The 20,439-nt window shown below is 44.5% G+C and overlaps 1 protein-coding gene across 5 annotated transcripts in view; it reads left to right on the plus strand.

Annotated features, from left to right (window-relative positions):
- Positions 1–1,372: 1,372 nt before the first annotated feature.
- LOC121575114 (engulfment and cell motility protein 2) overlaps positions 1,373–20,439 on the plus strand; it is a 33,460-nt gene continuing 14,393 nt past the window's right edge. For 4 of the 5 annotated variants that reach the window (XM_041887971.1, XM_041887973.1, XM_041887972.1 and 1 more), the window contains exons 1-8: positions 1,373–1,449; positions 2,988–3,061; positions 9,471–9,571; positions 10,390–10,430; positions 11,724–11,796; positions 13,094–13,144; positions 19,075–19,244; positions 19,659–19,758. In XM_041887971.1, coding sequence (XP_041743905.1) covers positions 9,494–9,571; positions 10,390–10,430; positions 11,724–11,796; positions 13,094–13,144; positions 19,075–19,244; positions 19,659–19,758 — 513 coding nt within the window. In that variant the 5' untranslated portion in view covers positions 1,373–1,449; positions 2,988–3,061; positions 9,471–9,493. The remainder of the gene's footprint in view (positions 1,450–2,987; positions 3,062–9,470; positions 9,572–10,389; positions 10,431–11,723; positions 11,797–13,093; positions 13,145–19,074; positions 19,245–19,658; positions 19,759–20,439) is intronic. The other variant, XM_041887975.1, reaches the window with a different exon arrangement.

Genomic DNA, 20,439 nt, shown 5'->3' on the forward strand with positions numbered 1-20,439 from the left:
TGTGGGGGTGTGTGTGTGTGTGTCCTCAGAGCAAGAACTCGTGAGTTGGAAGAACTGAGAGACCTATGGCGTGGGTGTTGTCCTTAGCCACCTGCTGATAAGGCTGACAAGATAGAAGTCTTTTGTGCATTGTATTGAATACAAAGGCCCAACACAAAATGGGTCATGCACAAGATTTTAGTCAGACCAAGCTATAACATTATATATTTACTACGACACACTCCAAAATGCCTTGTTATTCTCCTGATTTCATGATGCCATGCACATGTTCAAGGCACCCAGTACCAGAGTCAGCAAAGCAACCCCAAAACATCACTGAACCTCCATGTTTGACTGTAGGGAAGGTGTTATATTCTTTGAAGGCTTCATTTTGTTTTCTGTAAACATAGAAATGGTCTTTACCAAAAAGCTCTAATTGGTGTCATCTGTCCACAGGACATTCTCTCAGAAGGATTTTGGCATGTTCAGGTGTGTCTTGGCAAATTGCAATCGGGCTTTCTTATGTTTTTCTCTCAGCAGTGGGGTCCTCCTGGGTCTACCATATAACCCCATTTCATTGAGTTGGCGACGGATGGTGCGGGTTGAAACTGTCGAACCTTGTGTCTGAAGATCAGCTTGAATCTGTGTGGCAGTTGACCGAGGTGCTTTCTCCACCGTTCAAACAATCCTTCGATGCAATCTTCCATCAAGTTCTCTCTTGCAGCCACGTCCAGGGAGGTTGGCTACAGTGGCATGGCCCTTAAAACTACTAGATAACATCACGCATGGTGGAAACGGGAACATCAAGGTATCTGGCGATGTACTTGTAGCCTTGAGATTGTCCATGCTTGGCTACAATCTTGTGTCTTTTCTCCATGCTCATTGCAGTACACACAGTGGTTGAATTTGTGATTTTTATATTGATATTGCAGGCACCTGCAACTCACCACAGGTGAGTTCAATTCCAAAGTAAAGGAGAAACACCTGCTTGAAATCTGATTATTTCTAACTTCTTCTAGAAGGTGCCAATAATATTGTCCGGGCCATTTTAGGATTTCTTTATGGAATAAGCTAAGATTTAGTAAATTATTCAGATGTTTTTGTTTCGTTCAACTGCACACTGAAGACATACTAATGTGGACACCAAAATATTTTTTCATTTCAACAGTTTTCTGGAAGAAATTGTGCATTATTTGAAAAAAGTGCAAGGGTGCCAATATTTTTGGCCACAACTGTACATGTCACATTACGATCTGTACTAAATGTTGAAATGTATGCATTGCCCTGCACGTGCACTGATTTAAAATCAAAATGTTTAATTTATGTGAAAGACAGGAGTATTGTGCAGTAGCCATGGACATATATACTTTACTTTATGTCCCGCCTACAAGGCGTGGAAATGTATCGTTTTACCACAGATGCTCCATTGGTGGAAGTATTAAACAGCAGCGATACGGTCTAGGCCATGGGGTAAGTAACTACCGTTACATTAACAATTTACTATCAGTAAATTAACAATTTGGAGAAATTATAGATTTGAGTCGTTATATTGTAACCACTATGTCGCGCGACTGCAGACCAAAAGGCACATAGGCAGTAGCCTAGTGTAAAATAGATGTTTGCGAATGAACAAATCGCTGGAATATCGTGTGAAGTCTTTTTTTCAGTGTGCTGATTCCCTCTTGAGACGAATACGTTCTATAAATTCATACATTTTAGATTTTATTCAATTGGAGGGGATTTCAGTTTTGAAATATGAATGCCCATAAATTAAAGTTATTATATTGAGCTCTGGCTACAATTTAATTCAAGCTAGCTGTGTTTCTCCCCAAATGAGTAAATTTATTTACATGTCTTGCCATGCGATGCGGCTCATTTGCAGCCCCACTGCCTTAGGTAGCTAGCTAATTATCAATGGTCACAAGGCTACATGTGAGGTTATCATGGTTTATAAAACGGTTACTAATATCTATTTCACAATTGACCATGCTGGCCAGGTTAAAAAAAATACAGCGTTGAGAGCAGGAATGTCATTTAAAGCCATCTCAATCCAATTAATCAGCAAGTTACAGCCAATGCTGTCACAGCTATGCATCCTGGCTGCAGCCCAGTCTGTCTGAATTACAATGGTCTTACTAGGTGGTGGTGGTCAACAGTCATTTATACATTGTTACAAATGTATCCAGCTGCCTTGTGTGATACACTGGAACCACCCTCATCTGTCTGTGATGGGGATTCTCTGTCCCCATCATTCTACAGAAGGTCGATATCTGTCCTCCCGCAAGCTGGAGACATTTTGTGTCACTCAGTAACCTATCAGATCAGGTACCTGCCTACCTGTCATAATATAATGTCAGGAGCCAGGATCATGCATGTGTCCAGAAAACAAAGGATTAACTCATTTCCCTGTAACATAAGATAACTGTAACATTGCCACTCAGGATTTGCAGTTAGGGTCAGTACATGGTAGGCTATTGGGTCTTTAGGATCAGTTATCTGAAGTCTCATCTTTTCCAGATTAGGTAGGTCAGTGGTTGCTAGAGTGGCTGAGCTCCACAGCAGCATCACCAGCCGACAGTATTATCCATTATTTTAGTCAGGATGCCTTTAGAAAATTGTATTTTGGCTTGCAGTTTTTCCATTCCCACATCAATAAGAATTGCCAGACAGAATCCCTCCCTGTCTATAAAATAAGAAATTCAAAACACTCAAATGATGTCAGTTAAAAGCGTTCCGCAAGATTGGTTTCAATCTGAGATGAAATTAAATCGGTTTTAGACGGAATGTCTGCATGAAAGCAGGTTGTCAGTATTTGACTGGTTATTAACATCAAGAAAAGACTAAAGCGAACTTCTCAAGGAAGGGATTTTACAGGGGTGCAAAAGTATTAAAGGTGGAATATTTGACTATATTTTACAGTTCCTCTAATGGTGCTTTTCCACTGTTAGGCTTTGCCTAGTGTTTGGCCCAAATATGTTGCCTTGACAGTTGTCTATCTCTCTTTGCAGGGGAGCTGATGCCATGGTCTGAAACGTGAGACTGAGAGAGCGAGTGAGGTGCCCACTCAACGCTCCTCCAACAGGTGAGGACAGTCGCCATATCTCGTTAAGATAAGACCCAGGATGAGAGGAGAAAACAGAAACAATGTACCCACTTAACAGTTAACGGGATTAGCATTGCCGACTTGAGAGATTTGCCTCTGGCTGAGACTCCTCTTCAAATGAATGTGTGGGGGAAAGTTGTGCAAGGATGGAACAGCAGTAGGGCTTTTTGTTTTGAATTCATGTTGAACAAGATGGCTGCTGAGACTGCATAGTCCTCAGTATGGACAGAGGGAGAAATTAAGAATGTCTGTCTCAGGCTTACTGGGCATCTGTTTTCAGTTCCCTCCCTTATTGCCCAGGCACATTGGTCCTGACTTGCACTGACTGTCTGATCCGCCTCCCCCAACCTAGACACACACACACACACATACTGTCTCTCTTAATAACCTCTTAGCCCTGTCCTTCATGGACTCTGGTTTCTTAGTGGTGCTTAGTGGTTTTCCCCACTATTGTGGCTGTAAGCACATGGCCCTCTGTCAACTACTGGAATTCAGAGTTATTATTCAGACGGTATCCTCACTATGCTGGACTTAGTGTTTCATGCCCGTTGCTGACATGTGTATAAAATTGAGCACACAGCCATGCAATCTCCATAGACAAACATTGGCAGTAGAATGGCCTTACTGAAGAGCTCAGTGACTTTCAACATGGCACCGTCATTGGATGCCACCTTTTCCAACAAGTCAGTTCGTAAAATTACTGCCCTGCTAGAGCTGCCCGGTCAACTATAAGTGCTGTTATTGTGAAGTGGAAACGTCCACATAAGCTCACAGAATGGGACCGCCGAGTGCTGAAGCGCGTAGCTCGTAATAATCGTCTGTCCTCGGTTGCAACACTCACTACCGAGTTCCAAACTGCCTCTGGAAGCAACATTAGCACAATAACTGTTTGTCGGGAGCTTCATGAAATGGGTTTCCATGGCCGAGCAGCAGCAAGCAAGCCTAAGATCACCATGCGCAATGCCAACGGTCGGCTGGAGTGGTGTAAAGCTTGCCGCCATTGGACACTGAAGCAGTGGAAACGTGTTCTCTGGAGTGATTTATCATGCTCACCATCTGGCAGTCCGACGGATGAATCTGGGTTTGGCGGATGCCAGAAGAACGCTACCTGCCCGAATGCATAGTGCCAACTGTAAAATTTGGTGGAGGAGGAATAATGGTCTGGGGCTGTTTTTCATGGTTCGGGTTAGGCCCCTTAGTTCCAGTGAAGGGAAATCTTAGCACTACAGCATACAATGGCATTCTAGAATTCTGTGCTTCCAACTTTGCGGCAACAGTTTGGGGAAGGCCCTTTCCTGTTTCAGCATGACAATGCCCCTTGCACAAAGCGAGGTCCATACAGAAATGGTTTGTCGAGATGGGTGTGGAAGAACTTGACTGGTCTGCACAGAGCCCTGACCTCAAACCCATCGAACACCTTTGGGATGAATTGGAACTGCGAGCCAGGCCTAATTGCCCAACATCAGTGCCGACCTCGCTAATGCTCTTGTGGCTGAATGGAAGCAAGTCCCCGCAGCAATGTTCCAACACCTAGTGGAAAGGTTTTTCAGAAGAGTGGAGTCTGTTATAGCAGCAAAGGGGGGACCAACTCCATATTAATGCCCATGATTTTGAAATGAGATGTTTGACGAGCAGGTGTCCACATACTTTTGGTCATGTAGTGAATCAAATGTCCATTCACAAAGTGGATCTGACAGCAGCAGAAGCACTTGTACAGGACTAAACTGGTGCTGTGGCTCAAACTGTCATCATAGAGGTTCCTTTGTGGAGGCTGCAGTCAGTGGTAGAGGTCTTCACAGGTCCAATGTCCGAAATGGACCTGGGGCTTTCCCACCTGGACCCGATATTTACATTTTAGTCATTTAGCAGACACTCTAATCCAGAGCGATTTACAGTTAGTGAGTGCATACATTTTCATACTGGCCCCCCGTGGGAAACGAACCCACAACCCTGGCGTTGCAAGCGCCTTGCTCTACCAACTGAGCTACAGGGGACATGCATAAATAAATGTTTCAAATATAGAGACCCGTTCCGAACGGACTCGAGGACAACTAGACCCGTTCCTTATAGACCTGGTTGGATCCAGACCCAGTCTCATCCGAGTGAGGGAAGCAGCAGAAAATTCATTTTTTTGAGTTACTGATAACCGGAGCTGATAAAGCGGGAGAGAGAGGTGCCGCTCTAGCAGGCAGGGGAGGGGCCGTACTGTGAGCGAGTGACACGGTTAGCAGGAAGGGAGAGATGTGAGACAGCAACCAACAAAGCAGACTTGCGCTATAGTAGACTAATAGCTGCCGTAGCTAGGTTATTTATCATCCAATATGATTGCAAAGTACCGGTCTTGACTGCATCAAACCGGGAGAAGCTAACATTAGCTAGCTAGGCTAATTGAGGCTGCAGTGCATGCGCTTTCTCATCCTACAGTTACACATAACAACTCCATTCAGAATATTAAGTAGCAGCCTACCTGTTGGCTCATGGTCATTGTAGTCTATCCTTTTCCTTTCACTTGTAATTCCTTCATTGTAATTACATCTTCCATTGATTAGATATATCCTAACTTTTGCCACACACGGAGGCTCTATGACTGTAGCCTATTGCCGCTTTGATGACTTATGATTGGCCAACAACAAGCTACACGCGCCATGCTCCGCTCTCGTGAAAAGGAAGAGCAGCAGCATCAATTATAACGTTTCTCTCTCTACTGCAGCAGTCGCATTCGGATCTGTACGGGCCCTTCCGGACAAGCCAGTTAAAATGTACACATACCTGAGACCCGTGACAATCAGATCCGACCCAGAACTGTGACATTATTTAGAATTCTGGATCCGGACCTGCTCGGGTCCCGGATTGGATCTCGGGTATTCGGGTACAGGTGGATCTGTGAAGACCTCTAGTCAGTGACTTTCGGACTGGGAAAGGACGACTGTGTCCGGAATGGCACCCTATTCCCTACGTAGTGTACTCCTTTTCACCAGAGCCCTAATAGGCCCTAGTTATTCCCATTTGGCACTGGGAATGGACTTCTCTTATTTATACCCCCAGACAATGGCAGCATTGTGGCCCAGATGATGTTTCATGGCAGGAGTTCCTGTCTGGCAAGGTTAAGTTAGCCATTACATGTGCCATGTGTCTTCCGGCGTCTATTTTCATGTTGTTGATGTTTGGCCACAAATGCACTGACGGTGTGGCAGTGTCAAGAAAAACATGTTGTCTGTGAAATGAAAAAATATAAATTACTTTTAGAATCAAACCCTCACAAAGAATCTGCAATGCTTTTGATGTGATCTTATAAACCATTTGTGTAATTGCATGCAGCAGTGGAACATGGCCAATTAGCATATGTTTTTTGTGTATAACAGTGTAGTTAACTTTACAGGTCTGTTTTTCTTACTGTTCTTTCATTTGTGGATGATGTGGTGGGTTATAGTAGTGTCAGAGTATCTGAATGTGCTCTGTTGATGAGCTTGGACTAAATTCTATTTCTGCAGCTTTTTCACAGCCTGTTTAGGCAGCCTGTTGCACAATGCCCCATTCTTCATTCCAAGCCAAGTCTCATCACTGATTGTGGTTTGACTTGGTGTTCTCATTTCGCTAAATTCTCCTATCCCCTATCCCTCCTACCAGGCGAGTCTCCTCATGTATGGATATTATTGCCTGATATGAGAGCAGAGGAAATACTTTATTCAAGGGGAATATTGAATTGTATCCCACTTGTTATTAGAGGTGTTACGAAAGGAATTCCATTTTCCTCAAGAAAGTAAACAAGTGTTTTCACAGACCACTTAAGTTAATCATTAGGCTACTACTGCAGAATAATATTAGTAGATTATGAATTGAACTTTCTGTCTTTGCAGTATAGGATATTTTCAGTAGAAGGCCAGATAGCATATGAAAGCGAAATGTGTAGAATTGCAGGAAATTAACTTTATAACTGCATAATTTTCTCATGGCAAAATGTGAACAAAAGCATGAACTGAGATATAAAACAGCAACAAAAAATCTCTGCCCCATGACAAACAGTGTAGAATTGCAGGGAATTTAGCTGTAAACCCCTTACCCTCATCCTCTCCCCCTACCACCCAACACTCAACCCAAAAATGTTGGTTACAGCCATTCGGCATCTGCACAGTGCAGTGACAAGCACTGCTTGATTATGCGTTGTGTGGTTCCCCAGTAAAATGCCCTCTGTTGGCACTGATTTCTACTGCACACGACGCCAGCCAAGTGCAGAGCAAACAATCCCTGTGGATTTAGAATAGGGATGCTAGCAGGGGTAAACCTGAGCTCCATGGTGCTGTTGTATCTGCAGTAGATCGGGGAGCTGTGCTAAACCAACCCCAGCCCACGTACAGGTGCTAGGGCTCCTGAGTGGGAGGACTGAGCCTCCCAGAGATGTGGATGTATGAAACCTGCTGTTTCTCACTACCCCAGATAGTGTGTGTGTGTGTGTGTGTGTGTGTGCCTGCATTCACATTTTCTGTACAGAAATGGGCAGAAAGATTCTCGAGGAGTCTGGAGGCGTCTGAATACAATGTCGATGAATGAGAATTTTTAGATTTTTCTGGCAGCAACACCAGAGAATGCCTCCCTATAGTGGAGTTAACATAGACCGGTGTTTCCCCTATATTCATTTAGCTGCAGCTTTTAAAGGAATAGTGCAAGGTTTTGGCAATTAAGCCATTTTTCGACTCATGGATACCATTATGTCTCTGCATGCACTTTGCAGGAAGTTGCTAACTAGCGTTAGCGCAATAACTGGAAGTCTATGTTAACAGCTAGCATGCTGGATGCCTACAGCTGTGTTCAGCAACAGGCGGCCTGAATTCAGCTAAAAATGAATTTTATTTAGTTAGTCTGTTTACCAGGTATTCCCACGAATAAAAGAGCCATGTGAGTGTGTCTCAATGTAATCAAGGTATAAAATGATTATTTTCAAATTCAATCTCTTTTTGGGTTTAGCTGGGGTCAATTTGCAGTGAACAAATTATTATAATTGTTCCGGACCCCCGACCATCCGCTCCGACAAAAATCGTCCCGTGGCTGAATCAGTTGCCTACCGCTGGTTCCCATAGACTTCCAGTCATTGCGCTAATGCTACCTTCAACTTCCTTCAAACTGCACGCTGAGACAAAAATGGTATCCATGAGTTAATGTGACTCTTTGTGAGTAGAAGAAATGCTTAATTGCAAAAATCTTGTACTATCCCTTTAAGATCAGTGACAAGTTACAACGTATTTGTATCAAACAGAGCGACCAGTGGGGTGAATGAGAGCCACGAGCACACAGCCATTGCTTTCTCCTCATCATCTCCATATAGTGCAGTGGTGCGCATCAGTTATATTTCAGATGGTGTCAACAGTTACATTTTCATGCATTTTGGAGTAGAATGTATTTTTCAAAAGTCACCAGAAGTGACCTTCTCACAGTCGTTCTACAAAAAAATCTCCCAGGGGGCATGTGCCCGGACCCCGGCAGCAAAGACCACAAACTCCACCCCCCTCCCATGCTATCTTTGCCACTGCTGCTGAAAATAATCCTAGGGGAAGCACTGCATAGAAAGACAGACAAAACTACTTGTGTTAAAACAAGACATAGGATGTTTTTCTTTGTCAAAAACCTGGTTGGTTTTAGTGCTCGTCTATTTCTGGCAGGTACACAGTGCTGGAGTCTAGTTCAGGCTACAGATGCATAATATCAGCCTGTTTTCCACTCGGTGGTGCAGGACTTTGATGTTGAAAACCCCTGGGCACTGATATTTAGAGGACGTCCACATAAAACACCTTGTCTCCCCATCGTTGGGCCAGTCCACCATCCATCAAGCTGTTAAAATGCCTCTTTTTAAGTGGATTTAGGTAATAGCTAAACAAAGTGTGGAGCTACCTACCACGGGTCATAAATCTGAGGATTTAATTGCACTGATCGCTGATACCTTAAGCCACTGCAGCTGTAAAAGCTGTCCTGGTCCCATCTTTTTACCCTAACATATCCTCTTAAAAACCTAATTTTGTCATGTGGGGAAGGCTTTACCAAATATGGTCTATGACAAACTGGACTGTAATGAGACCAAATTGAATGGACGCTGTTGCTAAAATGTAAATGTAAGAGAAGGGTACTTGTCTGACCTTGTGCCAATAGGAAGGAACAGGCCGTTCTAGAATAAGACTTTGTGACAGGTGTCATGGTGTTTTAAGCCACATTTGGGCCAACAGAAAGAGTGATTTAACTATGAAATGGAAAGATTGCTGTCAAACCTTCATACCAACATAACGTGGTCATGGTGACGTATCTAATAACATAACACGGTGGCAGACGTGGGATCCATATATCTAATAATGTAACAGTAATAAAGTGCTGTCTCTTCTTCTCTGTGATGTCTGTTCTCCAGTGGTGTGTGAGAGGACAGCAGCCATGCCACCCCACTCTGACATCGTCAAGGTGGCCATCGAGTGGCCCGGCGCCAACGCCCAGCTCATCGAGATTGACCAGGTCAGTGCCCGTCTAAAAACCCCACTAAAGGACAAGACATACCAACATGAACGTTGGTCATGCGCAGTAGATTACCTGCTGGGTATCGGCGAACGGTGTTGATTCAACATGTAGAATCGTCGGGAAATTAACAGAAAAATGAGGGCCGATGTTCTGTGGTCAGAGGCGATAGGACGGCCAGCCGCTGTGCATGGCTGATGTTTGTGTTGGTTGGGCTTGTCCTTAACAGCATCAATCCTCCACTCTGTCTACTCAACCAAACGTTTTATAGAAGTCTATTTTCCCTGTGCCAGCGACTTTAAACTCCTGTGACTCCCATGTTAAATAATTGTAGGGAAAAGACAGCTACAGTATGTCTCTGCTCAGACAAGCATAAACTACTGAGATTTTGTTGGTAAGTCTAGCACATCTCTCGACTCTCAGCATGAACTGCAGTGTATGTCGCCGGCAATGACATTAAAACAAATCCATCAACGTTTATTTTCCACTGAATGCCAAGCTAGGCAAGGAATGAGAACCATTGTTGAAGTTACTATAGGGCAGCGTTTCCCAAACTCGGTCCTGGGGTGCACGTTTTGGTTTTTGCCCTAGCACTACACAGCTGATTCAAATAATCAAAGCTTGATGATGAGTTCATTATTTGAATAAGCTGTGGTAGTGCTAAGACAAAACCCAAAACGTTCACCCCTTGGGGTCCCCAGGACTGAGTTTGGGAAGCACTGCTATAGGGCCTTTTCTGACCAATCAGCAACTTTCCTGTGATTCCAGTGGCTTTTCTGAGTTTGACTGGTTTTTGTCTGTCTGTTGTGTGTTTGCAGAAGAAGCCTCTGTCCTCTATCATACGGGAGGTGTGTGATGGGTAAGCACCAGCTTCACACCCAGCTGTTTCTGCTCACGCTGGAGATAATGGCCGCACAATGTTTACCACTGATTTATGTGTGTGTGTGATATGAACACGCACGTGAACACAGACATACAGACACACACACTGCGTTCACTTATGTAAGATTAGTGCTAGCTAGACGGACTCAGTAGGAGCCAAATGTATAGCAGGTCCATAATGAGAACACACAAAGAAACATTAGTATGAGTCATTACACATGGACTGGATCACACATGAGCTTCATTACAATGCTTATTATAAAATTACATCTTTAAGGGTCTATATATATTATATATTCTAATATATTACCCTGTGTAGAAATGGAACAGTTTGTGCCTGTTGGCATACTGCAGAACGTTCTGCACACAATACAAAAAATTATATTTCATTGCCTTCTACATTCTTGCTCTATCATACCCATTGATTCACTATGCTACATTATCGCACAAGTTTAGAATGCTATTGCATTCTGCACTTTTGAGGTGTAGATATTACTACAATAACATACCAGGCATTTTTAGTGTAATCCCCAGATACACATGAATGCTGCGGTATTCCACCCTTTACTCACATACCACTGCCAATAAACACACACCTCTAGCCAATACACTGATAAAGGAGGTCTAATGGCTCACAGATGGGGGCCAGACTTTAACTTGCAATGTGTTTTTATGCTTACATAACCATTCTGATTTCTCTCTCTTTCTCTCTCCTCTCTCTCTCTCTCTCTCTCTCTCCTCTCTCTCTCCCCCTGTCTGTCTGACAGTTCAAATCCCCTCCTTTCTCTTTTCGACTCGTTCTCCCCGAGTGCCTCCTCTCATTGCCTTTCCATTGCCTCTCTTTTGTCTCCTGGTCCAACTTGACTGTCCGTCATAAATACTAAGACTTTTGCTAACTCGCTACTTCTCCTTATCCCTCTCTCTCCATCTCTCTCCTATGCTTCCTCCTACTCCCTCGCTCTCACATCTGAATGCATTTTCTTTCTTAACACTTAACGCCCCCTGAATATCGCCCTGTACAATCTTCTCCATCTGCTCCTCTGGCAAATAGAAATGCTAGAGGCTCCGATAATGACTTTTATTAACCTTATGCACATGGTATGTATTTTCTGTAGGGTGGAAAAACATTACTGTAGGTCCTATTGAGATACGTGTGGGTTTAGCTTCTGTCTGCCTTATGTTTAAGGAGGTCAGTGCACTCTGGTATTGAGCGGAAAATTGGTGAATTCAGTCACCTACTTTTCAATAGATTTTGTGTGTGTGTCCACAGCTGGTCTCTGTCTGGCTCTGAGCAGTTTTCCCTGCGTTATGCTGACGGTCCTCAGCTCTACATCACTGAACAGGTGAGCTTCAGCACCTTGGCAGAATTCATTACTATAATACACTACATGGTTCCTTAGTTAGTATGTTACTGTTATCGTTAGTACACTACATGACCAAAAGTATGTGGACACCTGCTCGTCGAACATCTCATTCCAAAATCATGGGAATTAAAATGGAATTGGTCCCCCCTTTGCTGCTATAACAGCCTCCATTCTTCTGGGAAGGCTTTCATTCAGCCACGAACATTAGTGAGGTCGGCACTGATGTTGGGCGATTAGGCCTGGCTTGCAATTTCTCCCAAAGGTGTTCGATGGGTTTGAGGTCAGGGCTCTGTGCAGACCAGTCAAGTTCTTCCACACCGATCTCGACAAACCATTTCTGTATGGACCTCGCTTTGTGCACAGGGGGCATTGTCATGCTGAAACAGGAAAGGGCCTTCCCCAAACTGGTTCCACAAAGTTGGAAGCACAGAATCGTCTAGAATGTCATTGTATATGGTAGTATTAAGATTTCCCTTCACTGGAACTAAGGGGCCTGAACCATGAAAAACAGCACTAGACCATTATTCCTCCTCCACCAAACTTACAGTTGGCACTATGCATTGGGGCAGGTAGCGTTCTCCTGGCATCCGCCAAACCCAGATACGTCTGTCGGACTGCCAGATGGTGAAGCGTGATTCATCATTCCAGAGAACGCGTTTCCACTGCTCCAGAGTCCAATGGCGGCAAGCTTTACACCACTCCAGCTGACGCTTGGCATTGTGCATGGTGATCTTAGGCTTGTGTGCGGCTGCTCAGCCATGGAAACCCATTTCATGAAGCTCCTGACAAGCAGTTCTTGTGCTGACGTTGCTTCCAGAGGCAGTTTAATTTTAACGCGCTTCAGCACTCTGCGGTCCCGTTCTGTGAGCTTGTGTGGCCTACCACTTCGCGGCTGAGCCGTTGTTGCTCCTAGACGTTTCGACTTCACAATAACAGCACTTACAGTTGACCAGGACAGCTCTAGCAGGGCAGAAATTTGACGAACTGACTTGTTGGAAAGGTGGCATCCTGTGACGGTGCCACGTTGAAAGTCACTGAGCTCTTCAGTAAGGCCATTCTACTGCCAATGTTTGTCTATGGAGATTGCATGGCTGTGTGCTCGATTTTATACACCTGTCAGCACGGGTGTGGCTGAAATAGCCAAATCCACACATTTTAAGAGGCGTCCACATACTTTTGTATATATAGTGTATGTCATATCACCAATATAAAGTTTTGTTTTGTTGCTACAGCATCATGCTGTGGTAGTAGCAATGTTCACCATCTTTCTTTCCAGAGCCGTAGTGAAATGAAGAATGGGACCATCCTTCGATTAGCCATATCTCCTGTGAGACACTTTCTCTTCTTGTACATGCAGTTACTTTAATTTTCTTCAAGTAAATGACCAGTATTTCTTAGGTAAATTTGATTAACTCTATATAATGACTGCATTGCTGCAAAGCTCATAGTTTCACCAATGATAAACAGGGAGAGGCTATACAGACACGCCTTGTGCCCAAAATGGATAACGTATGTCGGGCAGTGAGAGTTGAGTGGGTGGATTCGGTTCAGTCAGTCGTCCTGATGAGCCCTTCCCAGCTAACTAGTTTATGCTTGTGGCTAGAAACTTCAGTGAGAATGTGAAACTTGTCTGCCGAAGTTGGGACTTGGGAGTGTTAAGAATCATTCCGTTTTTACCGGACTACAAAATCAACAAATGTGCTTTAGCTGCCTGTCACCCTGGCCTGATATTAGCTACACTATAGCTACTTCCCTCAAAGTGAGTTACTGCAGGACAGCCAGAAGGTAGGGAATTGCCCTGTGTAGCTCAGTTGGTAGAGCATGGCATTTGCAATGCCAGGGTTGTGGGTTCGATTCCCACGGGGGGCCAGTATGGAAATGTATGCACTCACTAACTGTAAGTCGCTCTGGATAAGAGCGTCTGCTAAATTACTCAAATGTAAATGTAAAATGTAAGGTACCTTTACGCTTCTTTACATTGAGCTGCACTGGCGTCGGAACGCAATCATGGTTACATTAAGACACCGTGAAGCCGGCGTGAGATGTGGGTCGGAAAATGTACCTCAATTCAGGGATTGGTTATGCCACTGTACTCCACACTGCTCCATAGAGAAGCTTGAAATACTGCTAGTTTTTCCGGAAAACTGCCCTTTTCATCCTCATACTAGCTAGCAGTAGCCACCGCAGCCAATTTTGGAATGGCAGTGTCAGCCAATCAGCTCATTTGTTGTTCAACGCGACATGCCATTCCATAATGGCTGCAGTGGCTACTGCTAGCTAGCATGAGGATGAAAAGGGCAGTTTTCTGGGAAAAACTAGCAGTATTTCAATCTTCGCGATGGAACAAATTTTATTTGTCACATACACGTGTTTAGCAGATGTTATAGCGGGTGTAGCGAAATGCTTGTGCTTCTAGCTCCGACAGTGCAGTAATATCTAACAATTTCACAACATATACCCAATACACACAAAACTAGTAAGGAATGGGATTTAAGAATATATACATATATGGACAAGCAATGACAGAGCGGCATGGACTAAGATACAGTAGAATATTATAGAATAGAATGCAGTATATACATATGAGATGAGTAGTGCAAGATATGTAAACATTATTAAAGTGACTAGTGTTCCACTTCTTAAAGTGGCCAGTGATTTCAATAGGCATCAGCAGCCTCTAGTGTGATAGTGATGGCTATTTAACAGTCTGATGGCCTTGAGATAGAAGCTGTTTTTCATTCTCTGTCCCAGCTTTGATGCACCTGTACTGACCTCGCCTTCTGGATGATAGCGGGGTGAACAGGCAGTGGCTCGGGTGGTTGATGTCCTTGATGATCTTTTTGGCCTTCCTGTGACATCGGGTGTTGTATGTGTCTTGGAGGGCGAGTAGTTTGCCCCCGGTAATGCGTTTTGCAGACCGCACCACCCTCTGGAGAGCCCTGCGGTTGTGGGCAGTGCAGTTGCCGTACCAGGCGGTGATACAGCCTGACAGGATGCTCTCAATTGTGCATCTGTAAAAGTTTGTGAGGGTTTTAGGTGCTAAGCCAAATTTCTTCAGCCTCCTGAGGTTGAAGAGGCTATGTTGCGCCTTCTTCACCACACTGTCTGCGTGGGTGGACCATTTAAGTTTGTCGGTGATGTGTACGCCAAGGAACTTGAAGCTTTCCACCTTCTCCACTGCGGTCCCGTCGATGTGGATAGGGGGGTGCACCCTCTGCTGTTTCCTGAAGTCCACGATCATCTCCTTTGTTTTGTTGATGTTGAGTGAGAGGTTATTTTCCTGGCACCACACACCCAGAGCCCTCACCACCTCCCTGTAGGCGGTTCTCGTCATTACCCTCACCTCAATTGTATACAATACAATTGAGGTGAGGGCGTTGGAAATGCTTTTGGCAGTTAATCTGCTTCTGTTCTTGGGTGGCACTGTGTGCTCTTTTTAAAGGATGGGTCCCAATCTCTCAAAGGCCCTAGGATCCAGGTGGACAAGGGTGGTCTGCCAGTCACTGGGACGACAACCCAATTTGGGATGGGGGGAGGTTTAGTGGAATAGTGGAGAACAATTGGAGGTTTACTTAGTAGCAGTGCAAATATCATGGTACAGTTATATGGACACTCAATCATTATGGTACTTTTTAATGGTAAGTTTACAAACCTATATTATGATAAATAGAATCGAAACTTGTATCTCATTATGATAAATGGTGAAATAAGTATAGCCAGTTATAATTGTAATGGCTTAGCAGATAAAAAGAAAAGACGTTCAGTATTTACCTGGCTAAAAGAGAAGGAATATAATATCTATTGTTTACATTCAGAGACTTGTCCCGAAGCCACTCCTGCGTTGTCTTGGCTGTGTGCTTAGGGTCGTTGTCCTGTTGGAAGGTGAACCTTCGCCCCAGTCTGAGGTTCTGAGCGCTCTGGAGCAGGTTTTCATCAAGGATCTCTCTGTACTTTGCTCCGTTCATCTTTCTCTCAATCCTGACTAGTCTTCCAGTCCATGCCGCTGAAAAACATCCCCAAAGCATGATGCTGCCACCACCATGCTTCACTGTAGGGATGGTGCCAGATTTCCTCCAGACGTGACGATTGGCATTCAGGCCAAAGAGTTCAATCTTGGTTTCATCAGACCAGAGAATATTGTTTCTCATGGCCTGAGTGTCCTTTAGGTGCCTTTTGGCAAACTCCAAGTGGGCTGTCATGTGTGCCTTTTACTGAGGAGTGACCACACTACAATAAGTGATGCAGAGATGGTTGTCCTTCTGGAAGGTTTTCCCATCTCCACAGAGGAACTCTGGAGCTCTGTCAGAGTGACAATCGGGTTCTTGGTCACCTCCCTGAACAAGGCCCTTCTCCCCCGATTGCTGAGTTTGGCCTGGTGGCCAGCTCTAGGAAGAGTCTTGGTGGTTCCAAACTTCTTCCATTTAAGAATGATGTAGGCCACTGTTCTTGGGGACCATCAATGCTGCAGAAATTTTACCACACATGGACTCCGATCAAGTTGTAGAAACATCTCAAGGATGATTATGGAAATAGGATGCACCTGAGCTCAATTTCGAATATCATAGCAAAGGGTCTGAACACTTATGTAAATAAGGTATTTCTGTTTTTTATTTTTAATAAATGTTCTAAGATTTCTAAAAACCTGTTTTCGCTTTGTCATTATGGGGTATCGTGTGTAGATTGATTAAAAAAAATATTTTGAATAAGGCTGTTAACTCCTTCAGGACTGTTGGAAAAGCATTCCTCATGAAGCTGGTTGAGAGAATGCCAAGAGTGTGCAAAGCTGTCATCAAGGCAAAGGGTGGCTACTTTGAAGAATCTCAAATATAAAATATATTTTGATTTGTTTAACACTTTTTTGGTTACTACATGATTTCATATGTGTTATTTCATAGTTTTGATGTCTTCACTATTATTCTACAATGTAGAAAATAGTGAAAATAAAGAAAAACCCTTGAATGAGTAGGTGTGTCCAAACTTTTGACTGGAACAAATATATATATATATATATAACTCAGCAAAAAAAGAAACGTCCCTTTTTCAGTACCCTGTTTTTCAAAGATAATTCCAAATAACTTCACAGATCTTCATTGTAAAGGGTTTAAACACTGTTTCCCATGCTTGTTCAATGAACCATAAACAATTAATGATATACACCTGTGGAACGGTCGTTAAGACACTAACAGCTTACAGACAGTAGGCAATTAAGGTCACAGTTATGAAAACCTAGGACATTAAAGAGGCCTTTCTACTGACTCTGAAAAACACCAAAAGAAAGATGCCCAGGGTCCCTGCTCATCTGTGTGAACGTGCCTTAGGCATGCTGCAAGGAGGCATGAGGACTGCAGATGTGGCCAGGGCAATAAATTGCTATGTCCGTACTGTGAGACGCCTAAGACAGCGCTAAAGGGAGACAGGATGGAGAGCTGGTCGTCCTCGCAGTGGCAGACCACGTGTAACAACACCTGCACAGGATCGGTACATCCGAACATCACACATGCGGGACAGGTACAGGATGGCAACAACTGCCCGATTTACACCAGGAACGCACAATCCCTCCATCAGTGCTCAGACTGTCCGCAATAGGCTGAGAGAGGCTGGACTGGGGGCTTGTAGGCCTGTTGTAAGGCAGGTCCTCACCTGACATCACCGGCAACAACGTCGCCAATGGGCACAAACCCACCGTCGCTGGACCAGACAGGACTGGCAAAAAGTGCTCTTCATTGATGAGTCGCGGTTTTGTCTCACCAGGGGTGATGGTCGGATTCGCGTTTATCGTCGAAGGAATGAGCGTTACACCGAGGCCTGTACTCTGGAGCGGGATCGATTTGGAGGTGGAGGGTCCATCATGGTCTGGGGCAGTGTGTCATAGCATCATCGGACTGAGCTTGTTGTCATTGCAGGCAATCTCAACGCGGTGCGTTACAGGGAAGACATCCTCCTCCCTCATGTGGTACCCTTCCTGCAGGCTCATCCTGACATGACCCTCCAGCATGACTGCCACCAGCCATACTGCTCATTCTGTGCGAGATTTCCTGCAAGACAGGAATGTCAGTGTTCTGCCATGGCCAGCGAAGAGCCCGGATCTCAATCCCATTGAGCACGTCTGGGACCTGTTGGATCGGAGGGTGAGGGCTAGGGCCATTCCCCCCATAAATGTCCGGGAACTTGCAGGTGCCTTGGTGGAAGAGTGGGGTAACATCTCACAGCAAGAACTGGCAAATCTGGTGCAGTCCATGAGGAGGAGATGCACTGCAGTACTTAATGCAGCTGGTGTTCATACAAATATTTACAAATTTTAAGTTTGCTGAAAATAAACGCAGTTGACAGTGAGGACATTTCTTTTTTTGCTGAGTTTATATATGGGGGGATTGGAAATGATGAGGATAATTACATTGATGGAAGCCACTATCTATCTGCAATAGTAAAGCTGATCTACCCCCTAAAAAAAATTACTATCTTAAAATCTGGATACCACCCAAGCCTATCTTCTGGCTAAGGACACGCTGTGCCCCGTGTTGTTGTGTTGCCGGCTTGCAGTGCAAACTCTCCTTATTGAGTAGCAGTAGACTGTATCACGGCGACATCCAGATGGTTACAGCAAGTTATTACAAGTAATTTCTCATGTAGGCCGTTATCCTACTCGAAAATATAATAAAGTATGTAACAAATTGGCCACGTTAGCTAATGCCAGCGACGTTATGCTGCTGCCCGGTGAAGCAACTGCTGCCCAGTGGGAAGCAACAATGGGAAGCAGTGAAGCACCTCTATACAACATACAACACCGTTGCATTGGTCATTCACACCGGCTTGTGGTTACGTTAGCTAATTGGCATGTCACGTGACATCCAGATTCCAGATGGTGACCAATACTAAGTTATTTCTCCCTCGCCCATCAAAATAAACATCACTTTCTTTTACAAGTTTTAACTGGCGCCATGCTGTTGTTGTTGCCAGCTAGCCAGCGTAAACTAGCTAGCTGGAAAGGGCTCATCAGGACGACTGTCTGAACTGACTGAACCGTATCCATTAGTCTCCACTCGGCTCTAAGCTGCCGTATAGCATATCCGTACAGCTTCTCCCTGATAAACAGTTCACAAAAATGGTAGCCGCTTTAAACTAACCATGTTGCCGAGTTATACGTTTCGGTCGCTGCCTACATGTATCAAGCTAATGTAGTCGTTGAGGTAAACCAGGTAAAAAACTGTCAATAATGGCCACCATCGGCGTGCCTGATCCCCCACCCCCCCACAATAGGCCCGTGCAGCGCGGCAGCTCCTGGACAGGATCCAGTCTCACGGCATAGACGCCCGCCTGGAGGCCCTGAAGGAGCTGGCCAAGCTGTCAGCTGACCCCACCTTCGCCACTGAGTTCATCAACATGGAGGGCATCGGGACCCTGGCGCGGCTGGTGGAGAGCGGCACCCAGTGAGTTTCATACAGTGTATGGTGAACCGCCACTAGATGCTGATCTTGGGTCAGTTTTGCATTTTCCCCACTAATGATCAAGGTAAGGATTGGGGAAGCTGATCCTAGTTCTTTACCTAGGGGAAACTTCACCCCGGAGCAAGTCTCATTATAAAGTCATAGGTCTTGTACAGACAGACAAGCCATGGGTCTATTGTAGGCTACATACCACACCACAGCCATAGACATGAATGTGAATGTGTCTAAAGGTAGCGCAGCCCTTGGGCTAGAAACCTTTCCAGATATGGTTGCCATGGGCTAACACTGATTGCCCTATACTGATACCATGCTGTTTGTGGCTGCAGTTGTTTTGTCTCTTTTCCCCTTCAGTTGGTGAGTGTTGTCCTCTGACTCTGTCTCCTCTCTCCTCATCAGCTTTGGGGAGATGCTGGCCTTCACTCTCACCGCCTTCCTGGAGCTGATGGACCATGGAATAGTGTCCTGGGACCTCATCTCTCTGTCTTTCATCAAACAGGTCAGAATCCCATACCTGCCTCAACTAAACAGTTCAGGCTGCATCAATCGGAAATGCTATTACCTATACAGTGCACAACTTTCGACCAGGGCGCATAGAGCTCTGGTTAAAAGTAGTGCACTTCATAGGGAATATGGTGCCATTTGGGACGCAGACACTCTACATAACACTTGTCATATAAGGAAGCTACTATCAGATTCCTACACCATCCACAATGGAAGTAAGACACAATGTATTTCTGACTTATTTTGATGAAACTTGGCCATATACAGTATGTGAACTATCTTTCTCAGTTTAAACACTGGTAAATGAGTTTGGGTGGTTTGAGTAGTTTGAGGCCTATCTTGAAGTCCTCCCCCATGTTTTTTTCTCTTTTCTTTAATTACTTGACCTTCAACCCCTCATTGGCTGCCAGAACTGAGTGGGTTGCTGTTACCTAGCAACCCCTCCATGTTATTTGGAGCTCTTTCAGCTGAATTGTCTGTGAATAGTTTTCACCCTGATGAAGTCCTCTGACGTGCTGCACAACAACAAGCACTGTAGAAGTAAGATAAGTAGTTTTCTATAGGCTGTACATTTCTGCACAAGTATGGATAGTTTGTTTTGTCAACTGTATGTCATTTGATAGACCTATGTTTCAAGTCCTAATATCAAGCTTTCAAATCTACTTCAGAAACCTAG

Source organism: Coregonus clupeaformis, chromosome 10, assembly GCF_020615455.1.
Source record: "Coregonus clupeaformis isolate EN_2021a chromosome 10, ASM2061545v1, whole genome shotgun sequence".
Classification (NCBI taxonomy): Eukaryota; Metazoa; Chordata; class Actinopteri; order Salmoniformes; family Salmonidae; genus Coregonus; species Coregonus clupeaformis.